This window comes from Patella vulgata, chromosome 7, assembly GCF_932274485.2.
Source record: "Patella vulgata chromosome 7, xgPatVulg1.2, whole genome shotgun sequence".
Classification (NCBI taxonomy): Eukaryota; Metazoa; Mollusca; class Gastropoda; family Patellidae; genus Patella; species Patella vulgata.
In genome coordinates, this window is record NC_065885.2 from 22,391,921 (window position 1) to 22,404,875 (window position 12,955).

Below are 12,955 nucleotides of genomic sequence, written 5' to 3' on the forward strand. Positions count from 1 at the left end.
ATAGTCACATATTGACAATGGACGCAGTAATAAAACTACCTATAACCATATCCATATCATGTTTGTTCGTATTTAAAGTTATAAAATACAAGTCATTAAATGTATTACATAACCCTTGCCATTTGGAACTCGATAAAGATACGGCGAAAACGTCGCTGTGCGAGCAGAATTCCCCTCCTAAGTATTGCATGCATGGTCATACAATAGAATAACGGCAATATTAGTCTCGGACGGTCCAGCATTAAAAACCCCTTCCATACAGATCGGTTTCTATTTTCTGGTAATCTTTCTATGACCTTAGGGTCAGAGTGTGTTTAGTCTATCAAGAACGACGGTTCAACAAAAGGGTATGGTTGTTTTTATTTAAATCCTATATGGGAAGTCCACCTCTGTCTTTCGTGTCTGTTTCTTTTTTTAGTCTGTTGTGAACAAAAATAACCTTTATACATTCAGCAAAAAGAAACCTATTTTGTTGAAGCAATAGACAGTTATAATATTGACAATAATTTTTGTTTCCTTTTTTCTTTTTAAATTGATAGATTATTAAAGTTAGTAACATATATACAAAGCAAAAACACACCGACAAACTACATGGATATCACAAACCTAACTAAACTAGGACGGTTGACTGGGAAAAACTTAGATAAAAAGACCATTAGATTGTTTCTATCAATCTTGAACTTCACCGAGTACATTTTTTTTCTTATTTAACTTTGTATAACGATTCTTACTTAAATACATATAATAAATTTGGAATTTTGTTGCCATCAGTATCAGTGCCAAATAAACATGTCATCATGTCGCCAGGCTCCTAATTCTTGCCATAATACTTGTACATCATGAACACAGCCGCCCCCTAACTGTCTGGCAATCTTTCCCACATTTCGGGCGACGATTTTTGTTGACTCTTTGGTGTAGAATTCAAGAAAATGTTTTGAATTAACTTTTTTTCTGTACGTGTTTTGGACACACACGAGTCGTAAGGTTTGGTAACTCGCAGATTGGCCGCAGGAAACCGGGTTAAAGTTTTGAAAATAGTACGGACATAGTACTTGTCACATAAAGGCAGCACGTCTGACTCATTCCGTTCGTTTGGCACCTCCCTCTCTGTTCGGCAAAGGTAATGCCAATATCTGGTCAGCTTTATTTATCTTGACGACCAGTGTCTGAAATACTGCCAGGCTGCATTTCCGGCAGTCTGTTTCTCAAAATATCGTGGCGAAAATATCCATTCCTCTCTGATTGGTTGTTTGGAATTTGGGATTCAGGTAAGGCTATATTGGACCACATTGGAGTTGCTGTATTCACGGGCTGGAATAGCAAGAAAATGCGTTTGCGCCAGTTAAATTTTCAAACATTTATCGAGCTCGTACGTCTATGCATTACTGGATGCATATCTGATATTTCTAGATTTATCTTGGCAAGAGGACACCTTTATAAAAGGCTTCTGGTTATTAAAAAAATTAAAAGTCACGTCATGTTCCAAATGTTTAATTAATGAATAAAATAAACTGCTCAGAATTTTAAAACATCGCAAAAATATATACGCAGATAACAGCAGCATCCTATTGTGAATAACTCACTGTTATCTGCATCTACTTTTTGTAAGAGTTTTTGTTTTTTACTCCCTAAATTAATTCCTTTAATGTCTTCATCGTTTCTTATTAAACTAGCCAGAATTTCAACACATAGCAAACATATATAAGGAGATAACGGACCTCCCTGTCCACAGCCGAGTCCAATTGCGAAGAACTCACTCGAGTTACCAAATTGTTTAACACAGCTTAAAATCAATATTTACCATTTTTGTGTTTATGATAAGATACCCGCCCGTAGTGAATAATAGAATGATCTGACGAGGAAAATTGATAAGTTTGACCAGAAAAACGTACAAAATTCAATTCTCACGAGATTGCAGAAGGAATTTCATTAAATATTCAAGCAATAAAATGAAATGAAATGGGGTTTGGCGTTCTACTGATCTGCACTAACTGGGCTAATGAAAACGGGCATACCCATATTCACAACATTCAGGCAAGTCCAGTAATTTTATAATCGAATCTCTTCCGCTACTGCGTGTTGGCGTTTTTTCCTTCACATGTTAACCGAATCTTCTTCTTAATCTTGGGTCAAACACCGTTATCAGCGTTTGAAATAAACGTAAATAGGACAGCTGCTAGATTCTCAAATAGCTTATAAGAGGTACAAGACATTGGGTTCGATTATAGTTTTCATGATGAAACTTTCGGTGAGAATTCGGGGTGATTGGTTTGCTGTTCCTTGTAAGGGTACAGAAAAAATATTTTGGTTTGGAGAAGAATGCTTGAGAAGATTTTACAAAGCCAAGAACAACGTTGGTCATGCTAAAGAAAGGGTGTTTGAAATACGGAAGGCTAAAGGAGGTGCTATTTTGGATCGAGATGACCTTATTAAAGACGTACTGGATGATAATGATTTCTTAACAGTCGGTAAGATTGGGTCATTTATTAAAGATATGAATTCTTAATATATGATTAATTCCGTCGCACGTTAATTAATTCGAATCAAAATTAGCACACGATTGTGCGAAACAATACTGAAGCGAGTAAAACAGAAATTTGAGATGCAATATTTATTCCGTGACCTTTTGATCATTTTTCTTCCCTAGTTTTGGAGAGTGATATGTCAAGTCCCGTGACAGGACCAGCAGAAATCGTTTATGTTGAAGAAAAGGTGTATCCTTCCATAGCTTGAATTGCCCATTTTCGTAATAATAGTGACAGTAATAAGATTGTTGTAGACTTCAATAAATCAAAGCTTGAGTACAAAAAATATAAACAAGGATTCAACTATCACAATCATATGACCTTATTCCCCCGTCCATATATATTTATTCCCAAATTTACAAAAAAAAACAAGATGTATGCTTTTAATCAATTAGGGTTATTCTAAAGTTTAAATTTAACAAGCACAGTTAATAATTATTGTCACCTGAAGTCAAATTGTTGTGAACAAAACTTAACTCTCTCTAAGACACCAGCCAGAATATTCAAAGACTGTAGAGGTAACATGTTTTCTATTTAATAACATTCTTCCAAGGAAAAGTTAAAATATTCAATGAAGGGTGTTAAACCATGAACGTTAAAAAAGAAATCAGACAAGTTTTAGCGATAATTGCTATATCGAATGAATTCGTCTCATGTATTTTGATTATCCTTCAAACGCCATTTTATGCAGAATATTGCGCCAAAATATGTTTTGAAAATGTCCAAAACATCCAATCTCATTTACAGTTAAACCTGTAAACTTATTTTATAATATAACACTAAAATAAGTGTTTTTTTTTATACTTGTCCACCTTAGCTTCGTTATCAAAGAGATAATTCCAGTTTTCCAATCATTATTTAACTGTTAATAAGTTGTGATATAGTGCAAATCTCCAGTTTATGGAGAATAAATTTATGATTAAATTTTTCAGTATCTATCACTGGATGGTAACAGCCTGACTACTGATGATCTCGTTAGAATTGGTAAAACTGAATACTTAGTCAAGGTAAGTATTATATTTTTATACGCCAACATTGTCATGTGGACGTATAATGTCGTCGCTCCTGACCGTCCGTTCGTCCGTCAGTCTGTCTGTTCACATTTTGTTTCTGGACACTCAAAGATCCTGTCGATATTGGCATCCATTGGTCACAATTTTTATCCAATTTTGATGAAAGTTACAATGTATGTTTATAATCCAAAGATCTCAGTTCCTGGTCGATATTGGGGCTCAATATCATAATATCCGTAATCTCCTGGATAATGACCCCTGATTATTTAGCTCGTGGACCCACTATAGATCTAAAAAAAATTATCAGATTTTAAAAACCGTTCACATTATATCCCTGTCACTCCCAAATGGCGGTTGGGGGTGGAACTTTGTGAAATCGGACCGAAACTGCCCGACAAAATAGCCGATCCTCGTACGCAAATAGTGTAAAAGTATGTAATACCAAGGTTATTGACCCTATAGAGGTCACAATTTTTATCCGATTTTAATGAAACCTAAACCATATGTTTATAGCCCAACGATCTCGTTTCCTCTCGATATTCGCGCATAACTTCCTTGATTATGACACATGATTGTAGGAAAAATTATTGCCCTTGACTGTACCGAAATCGTTTTTGGGTTTTTTTTTTAGCTTATGGAAACTTTTTCTCTGTCCATCTCTTCCAAAATGTGGGCGTATCTTGTATGGCAACCGCTTGTTAAAGGAAATTAAATGAAATGAAATGGGGTTTAACGTCCTACCGTTCTGCTCCTATGCTGAGCTAATGAAGACGGGCATACGCCATACAATGTGCTAAGGGATCTTTTACGTGCATTCCAATGTATACACGGGACCTCGGTTTTTCGTCTCATCCGAAGGACTAGACAGCTGTCCTTGTCTGGCCCTCCGTCCTGCATCACTGACAAGGGGGAACCACGCCGGAAAATCTGGATGAACTTTCTCTGCCAATGCAGGGACCGAACACCCGACCTCCAAACTAGCGAGCCAGCGTCTTACCCACGTAGCCACGTGATCCCTGTTAAAGGAAAATACAACATTACATTTTAAAAGTAAAATACAACAACGGCCTTTCTTATCATGGGGACAGTGATGACATAGATCAAACAGACAGTGTAGCACTAATTGCCAGAGCAATGCAAAGAAAATGACCTAAATCTGTTATGCACTTTGTCACTAGTGCCACAATTGGATCAAACAGATAATAAAATTGTTTGATACTTGAACTTGACTCTAGAAATCTTCCTTGCAGATATGAGGTAGTGCGTCACAAGAAAAAGCACGCGGGATAGGATGAATTATAAAAAAAAAACATTGGCAATAAACCTTAATTAAATTGTATATGTATATACTTTAAGGGTTTTCAGATATTTGTTTTATTAAATAATTATAACAAATATGTCCATTGAATAGTAAATAAAAACTTTTCTCAACTGCTTTTAGCTAACTAGTGAAGCAGAAGAAAATGTCAAGAAATCAAGATTGCTTGTAGAGGATATACTTGCAACTAAAAAAGGCTTGTATCCTATCTTAAAAACAAAAGGAACTATATTCTAGTCGTTTTTAATTAGTCTATGATGTTGATAACTCATTTTCTATTAAATATATATTAGTATGAAATTTACAACTATAAATTGATTTTAAACAGCCACTTTTTATATAGCTTTTAATTATATTCTGATATTTATTTAATATTTATATTTATAAATTGATTGTAAAGAACACAAATAATAATCATTTTAATTTTATTGTTTATTTATAATGTAGTTGTTTATGGTATCACAACTGGATTTGGTAAATTTGCTAATGTTACCATCCCCGATGATCAGTTAGTGTAAGTTTATTTTAATGGCTGTAGAAACAAAATCGGAAGAATTATTCGGAGTATATTAAATATTGTTATTTTCTAATATTCTTCTGTCTTTTGTCGTTTAGTGTAAATTAGCCATTACTTATTGAGTCTATCTGAATAGTTGTAAAAACAGAATCAGTATTTATAATATAACTATTATTTCAAATGGATGCCTATTAACCAGTTTAAGAAATTAAAAACTGATTTGTGTGTTACAGAGAACTACAAGAAAATCTTATCAGATCTCATTCTGCAGGTAATTAGTATTTTACAAATATTGGGAAAATCTTTTAAAGTATTTTTCATACTTTTATGTAGACGTTTTTGCAAAGCCTAATCGTAATTTCAAATGTCAGTTTATGCACTCAGTATACTACATATCGATATTGGATTACTCTTTGTTTTAATACATGTGATGCAAACAAACGTTTCTTTTGTTTTAATCCTACAGGAGTTGGTCCACCATTATCCCCAGAAAGAACAAGGATGTTGTTGGCTCTTCGTATTAATGTATTGGCGAAAGGATATAGTGGAATATCAGTCGAAACATTAAATCAGCTTATAGCAGCTTTAAATGGTAAAAAATAAATCTGGTGGTATTGTATTAACATATAATCAAACAGAAAAAATAAGTGTTTGTTCTCAATTTATAGATTAATCTGTATTTATATAAAAAATATCATCTGATTCCAGTCATAAATAAAAACAGATATTGTCTTACGGCAATAATGGAAAGGCTTCAAGTAATCGCTCGCTGTTTTAACACAATCCAAGAATTAAAATAAAAGACTTTATCTTAATTATAAATATTGATGCCTTACTTTGTGTTGAATGCTCGATAATAAGATAGCAATGACCTCTCCAAGAAGGAAACGCTTAACACAGTACGTTCTGTAGATTTACATGCCGTCCGATTGGAATGTTAGTCAAAAAATAACTTTTCAGACCACGGAAGTAAGACGTCAAATTTATAATTGTAATGCCACATTTATTCATTTGATTATCCACTTTCTTGGTTCGAACTTTGTAATTTTATCTACAGCTTCCTGTCTGCCTTGGGTTCCCGAAAAAGGAACAGTTGGTGCCAGTGGAGATTTAGCGCCGTTGTCCCATTTAGCGCTTGGCATGCTGGGGGAAGGAAAAATGTGGAGTCCAAAGAGTGGGTGGGCAGATGCTAAATATGTACGTATTGGTTGCACATTATTTTAAAGAACCATATTAACTCCCACGTGGTACAAAACCGCCATCGAACAACAACAATAAATAGATTCGTATGTAGAATACAACCGTATTAACCCCTGCCAGATATTGCACACCTAAATGTCTCAAGAAAACCAAAGAAACCCAAAGCTACAGTAGAGGGTCGCATTATTAAAGTTTCTGAAAAATATGCAACTTTTGTCTAGTTCATAGACTCACTATGCATTCATAATAATACAAATTATATTCGGATATGGGAATGTAAATATCATTCATGTTATCAATTAATTCTTCCTTAATAATTAAATTTCTGGTTTACGAAATACCTGGACACTTTATATTTTATAGGTTCTGGAATCACATCAACTATCACCGATTAAACTGAAACCAAAAGAAGTACGTTTAATATTAATATTGACATCATAGTAATAAATTAGGGTATATTGTACACTTAATGTATAATTAATATAATACATTTTACATCAACTGTGATATACTTTAAATAATTTAAAATGAAGTAATATAGATTAAGTCAAATGCACACTGGCCAAAATTATGGGAATGCTTCTAAGAGGAATTAAGTAATTACATTCTCATATTTTTTTTCAATTAATGCATACATGTAAGTGCAATTAGTTCCTTTTGAAGCCCCACCTTCTATTGTTTACCGTAATTCTTTTTTGTTCGTCAAAAGGAGTCATGTTCAAGTTAATGGCCACCTTCGTGCAGACATTTATATTTTCGAATGAACTATAATGTTAACACTCGTGCATTCTATAATTTTAGGGACTAGCTTTGATTAATGGAACACAAATGATTGCGTCACTTGGTGCCGAAGGTAGACAAACTAATTAAATAACGTATTATCACTCTTTAAGAAAGCTACTTGATTACCAGATTGTACGGTTGTAAATTAAAACATTTAATCAAATCATTTGTACAGTAGTTCACACATTTAAAATAATTTAGAATCTTCAAAATAATTTCTTGAAAAATAAAGCCAAACCGTCATTACTATAACTAATATCTAGGCACAAACAAACGTCATATTTTCCATCCGAAGTTACTTTTAAACACATTGCTTTTTAATAAAGCCGTGGAGAGAGCAGATTCAATTGCTCGCCAAGCTGATGTTATTGCAGCACTGACATTGGAGGTGATGAAGGGTACAACTAGAGCATTTGATAGCAGTAAGTATTCATATTCTTCAATTTAATGACCATATAACATAAATATTTCATTGGAATAATTGAAACCTCTATCCATATATTTTACAAAACTAGCTTTTGTGGTAAATTAACAGATGATCCGATAATAACAAAGCTTTTGATTTACTAAATATAAACCAGCGTTGTGATAAAACTTTTTCTTCAGATATTCAACGTGTCCGGCCTCACAAAGGACAAATAAAAGTGGCTCGTAATTTGCGTTCTCTTTTGCATTCTGAAACCCACCCATCCCAGATAGCAGGTAATTCATCCATTTTATAATGTTAAATATCAATTCTCTGTAATGTGTTCTCTGGGTAAAACGTTTCCTGATTTACACTGCCCAGTTTTAGATCATAACATGGCATCTTTATATATTTCATTTATTTATCTTTAATAGAAAGTCATAGATTCTGTACGAGGGTTCAAGATGCCTATACCCTTCGATGTTGTCCCCAGGTAAACATGTTTTTTTACTTTTATTCTTATATTGATTATCGGTATCATGCTTCGCCCACTTATTCCATAGTAATTCACACATAATATGTTAACAAAGTGAACTCCTCAAATACGAGAGGGTATAAGGTGCACATCGTGCATTAGTCAAGTCAGAAGATGATCTATCTGGTCCTGGGTTGGTATCTAAAGATGTCATAGTTGAAATGAAGCGACTGAGCTAATCAAATATAATGATATAGTAACCATGGCGTATGCCACCGTGATATATGTCACATATCACACCTTTGCTGCCGTGACCAGGAAATTGAATATGAATAATTAAGTATTCAATACCATTTATATTTCAAGGTACATGGGATTGTAAATGATACAATAGAATTTGTTCGAGGAATTTTGACCACGGAGATGAACAGCGCTACAGATAATCCTGTATCCCTGTAAATACATATACATTACATGCATGTATTACACGTTTTATTATAATTCAATGTAATTTGTTATATATATGACCAGCATAAATAAGTGTTGTATATTTTTATGTTTACGTTACCAATGCTCTATTTAAAATTACTTAACTTCAATAGATGGTATTTGCTGACACTGGCGAGGTAATATCCGGTGGTAATTTTCATGGGGAATATCCAGCTAAGGTATTTTTACTACATTTTTTGTATAGTGTCGACTTCTGTCCACAATTGCTCTAAATGCTATGTAGGTATTTGAGATTTCTTGTTTGAAACTTGTGGGTTGTTCGAATAGTCCTAATGGGGAACTCAATCGAAATTCAAGTTATTGCTCCTGTCACCAAAACCTTGTGAACGCTCTATAGATCAGAAATATATAATTTCCTTTCTTTAAATCTGGCGGAATCCTAGTTATTGTCCATGTCACCAAAAATGATGTTTTTATTTCAGATTGTTAAACATTCTTTAAAACTTTTGCGGCTTGTTTGGCTAGTTTTAGATAAAACTGTATTCAGTTAATGTTTCGACTTAAAATACTGTGCAAATTCTAAAATCTTAATGTTTTCAACATGGGTTGAGTTACTGCTCCTTTGGCGTCCACGCAAATCTGGTGGTTGGCGTATTTTGTTCCTGCTACCAATAAAAGGGTAGCCATTTCATTTTGTATTAGTTAGTGTATTGTCTTGTTTTAAGGAGGAATTATGCTACATCTAAACTGTATAGATTGTTTTAGAGACATGTACACATGGCAAGCCCACAGTTAACTATCTAAACAATAGGTTGACTTAGATATTGAGTGGATTAGACAATAGACAATGCCCAACATATCTATGTTAACAAAATTATAGCTTTTTCTTGTCAATACTTCGCCCTATATAAAGTAATTTGATTGAAACTTTCACTATATGAATTTTTATTATCTATTTGTGAATCATAACAAGACAGCTACCCCTTTCTCTAAATATTGCACACTGTATCCTTAAATTGAACGATAAAGCATTTCCAGACAAAGTACACCGATGATTGCACTTATACCATGTTACATTCTAGGCGTTGGATTTCTTAGCTATAGGTGTACATGAATTGGCCAATATGAGTGAAAGAAGAATAGAACGACTGGTCAATCCGGGTAAATGTCTTTTTAAATTATTTTTATCATTTAATGTTGATTCACGTTAACTAATGCATTATGTAAAGAGTATCTTTGAATACAGTTATTTGTTTTTATTGTTTTGACGATTGATTTTTACAGCTCTTAGTGAACTCCCAGCTTTTCTGACTCCAGATGGAGGGGTTAATTCAGGTTTTATGATTGCCCATTGTACGGCTGCTGCTCTTGGTAAGAACCCTACATATTCTCTAGTTATTCCGTCTGCCGGTATTACTATCAAGAAAGGGATTATTTTGATATCTAAAACAGCTATTATACCAATAATGTATAGCAATTACGTATTTCACTGTTCAGCTTGATGGCATCATTCCCTACATGTACATTTCAGTTTCTGAAAACAAAGTTCTCTGTCATCCAGCTTCAGTTGATTCTTTAACAACTAGTGCAGGGACCGAAGACCACGTGTCTATGGGTGGTTTTGCCGCCAGAAAGGCCCTACGAGTTGTGGAACACGTTGAACAAGGTAGTGTACACCTACGTAAAAATACCACTTATTTCCGATCATTTATAATTCAGAATTACTTTTTGTTTCCATTACGACTTGTTGTTATAAACGACAAGGTGGGTTCTATGTTGTCGCATGCGTATATAATAGATTCTCTGTGTACCTTAAGTAATTTATTATACAAATATATGCTTATATTACTGTACAATGCGATTATAATGGATTCTCTTTGTGTAGTGTTCCTTAAATCAATTTATTTATATACAAATATATCTTTAAATAATTTCATCTCGCTTTATTGCCATTTTTCTACTTCATCGAATAACTCTTTCGTATATTCTGGAATTTTATCTGACAAACCACATTTCACTAAATTGTCATAATATAAAGACGGATTTAGAACCATACGGGTTTCCTAGTTTTATTATTGAAAGTCAAGTGAAGTTAAAAAATTGAAATCCAAATTAAAGGCAGAATACCTATTTTTGAAGTCTGTTAACGGGATAGTCTTCCATAGTTCATTTGTACAACTTCGGAGTTTGCTTTTTTGCTGCGAGTTAGATTGAAATTTTGATTCATTTCATTTTGTGAAAATGTGTTTTAAAAGGTAGCTAATGTCTCTAATGATGGTTTCAGTATTGGCAATAGAACTATTGGCAGCTTGTCAAGCCGTTGAATTTCTTCGTCCCCTTAAAACAACTATTCCACTGGAAGAGGTGTATAAACAAGTCAGACAAGTAGTAGGGTATGGCATTTTGTTTTTCAAATTAAAAACATATATTTTGTAAGTCAGAGATTAAAGCACGACCCAAATAAAACTCGGGGTTTAATTCACACATTGATGCTCTAGATATTGGTCATATTTTGGTCATATATTTTGTAAGACAGAGATTAAAGCACGACTCAAATGTTATGCTGCTGGATGAAGTAAAACCCACCGGAGAAGTCACATGTAACGACATATTGCTGCTCTAGATATTGGTCATTATAACGGAGGGTTTACATTTCAACAGCAAAAGCTAAGGGTACTTTATTTTGCATATGAATAATTAGAAAATTAACGTAAGATGAAATGGGTAGCATAGTTGTCTCATATCGTATTTCTGTGTTCAGTAAGAAACTGATGCCAATTTGTTTTTATATAAAGACATGTCGTTTTTTACTTGATAGACCTTGGAAAAAGGATAGATATATGTCACCAGATATTGATGCCGCAACTAAGCTGTTGCAGGAAGAGAGGGTAAGACAAAATTGTGTGGAATCCCTCAATAAGAATTCATAATTCGTATGTCCAGTTGATATAAAACTATAATCCTATTTCATTACTAAAAATTGACGTGGGTCAATTCTAAATACGAGTGAATTTATATTTGTTAATTTTATAGGAAAATTGAAAGGTGACCTACAATATATTAATAACATTTTTCGACCTGCATCATGACGAAACGCTTTTATTTAGCATCACATATTTTATCAATTTATTTCAGATTTGGAGAGTAGTGAAACCTTTAATGGATAACTATCATTCCACTCAATCAATTGAGACGAGAGTCTTCTCACCAACAGCATCAGTATCTGCCAAATCTAATGGCCCCGTGACAAAAAGGCGCAAACTCTCAAAGCATTAGGCCACACGCCCCCAAATATCGCAAAATTTGCTATTCGTGGACCAAACTCTTGTGGATTGGGAAAACTTATTTGTTTGGGGGTGGTTTTTTGTTTTGTATTTTTGTTAACTAAGACCGAGTGAGGTGGCGTATAAAACAAAATGTCTCTTCTCGTCTATGTATGTAAAACAGACTGTCATTCACCTTTCTGATTGAATATGATTGTTATAGAATTGAATACTACACATTTTAAAAACATGTATGTCCCAAGCACTAATGGAATGGTTTATTTACTGTATTATTTTTGCTACCAGCCAAAGAGTAAACTATATGATTGTCCGTTCAAGAGATTCTAACATTTAAAATATATGCTTGGAAACAAGTGATGCTATTGTTTAATATATTGTCAATAAGCATGTTAATTCTGTGATATACTTATCACGAGTCAGAGTCCTTTCCTCGTCTCCAATTTAAAGATTTTCTATATTTGAAAATTCATTTTGTAAAATGCCATGACGAATAGTTTTTGTGGCACTTGAGAAAAGGATAATGTATTGGCTAGTTCTCACATAAATCGCGAAAAAAATATCAAAATTCTTGTTGTTGATCGCTTCAGCCTACAAAGCGAATATTGGAATAATTCTTACGAATTGTCGTGTAAAGGAATATACCCCTCATCAAATTATTTGCCTGACAGCGGTAACGAAATAATACGAAAAATCGCTACGTTTTATACAAATATTTCTGAAAGCATCCAAATAGGTCCAAAAATACTCTTCTCTGTAGCCCTGGGAACGACTAAGATATGCCTTAGAAACGGGAAGACATCCGATACAAATAATACAATTGTTGCTATCAATAAACCTAGCTGTAACACGGAAACTGCTGTAAGGGGTTTTATTATGATAAAATTAAAATTGTATAAATTTATAGTGTTGGCGCTTAATAATGGTCTAATTATCTCTGGTTAAACTTCTGTATAACAACATGTTATTGTGTTTTTTTGTATTAAA

The 12,955-nt window shown here is 33.6% G+C and overlaps 1 protein-coding gene and 1 long non-coding RNA gene across 2 annotated transcripts; both read left to right on the top strand.

Moving 5' to 3' along the window:
- Positions 1–2,223: 2,223 nt before the first annotated feature.
- LOC126827163 (uncharacterized) lies at positions 2,224–5,052 on the top strand. Its single transcript, XR_007682592.1, has 5 exons — positions 2,224–2,468; positions 2,648–2,714; positions 3,013–3,043; positions 3,458–3,532; positions 4,980–5,052. It is a non-coding gene; the product is annotated as an uncharacterized LOC126827163 (long non-coding RNA).
- A 784-nt stretch (positions 5,053–5,836) lies between these two features.
- LOC126827162 (histidine ammonia-lyase) lies at positions 5,837–12,316 on the top strand. The gene is made up of 15 exons (XM_050556396.2): positions 5,837–5,965; positions 6,431–6,570; positions 6,937–6,984; positions 7,375–7,426; positions 7,683–7,778; positions 7,963–8,058; positions 8,197–8,255; positions 8,604–8,684; positions 8,840–8,905; positions 9,770–9,848; positions 9,972–10,058; positions 10,219–10,353; positions 10,972–11,080; positions 11,506–11,575; positions 11,823–12,316. The coding sequence occupies exons 1-15, from the start codon at positions 5,875–5,877 to the stop codon at positions 11,961–11,963; spliced, it is 1,350 nt and encodes a 449-aa protein (XP_050412353.1). The 5' UTR covers positions 5,837–5,874; the 3' UTR covers positions 11,964–12,316.
- Positions 12,317–12,955: the final 639 nt, after the last annotated feature.

Bases quoted from the DNA above. Each gene is read 5' to 3' on its own strand.
- LOC126827162 (XM_050556396.2), top strand. From the start codon at position 5,875: ATGTTGTTGGCTCTTCGTATTAATGTATTGGCGAAAGGATATAGTGGA. The intron at 6,571-6,936 runs GTACGTATTGGT...TATATTTTATAG, and splicing joins GGTGGGCAGATGCTAAATAT to GTTCTGGAATCACATCAACT. The intron at 9,849-9,971 runs GTAAATGTCTTT...TGATTTTTACAG, and splicing joins AGAACGACTGGTCAATCCGG to CTCTTAGTGAACTCCCAGCT.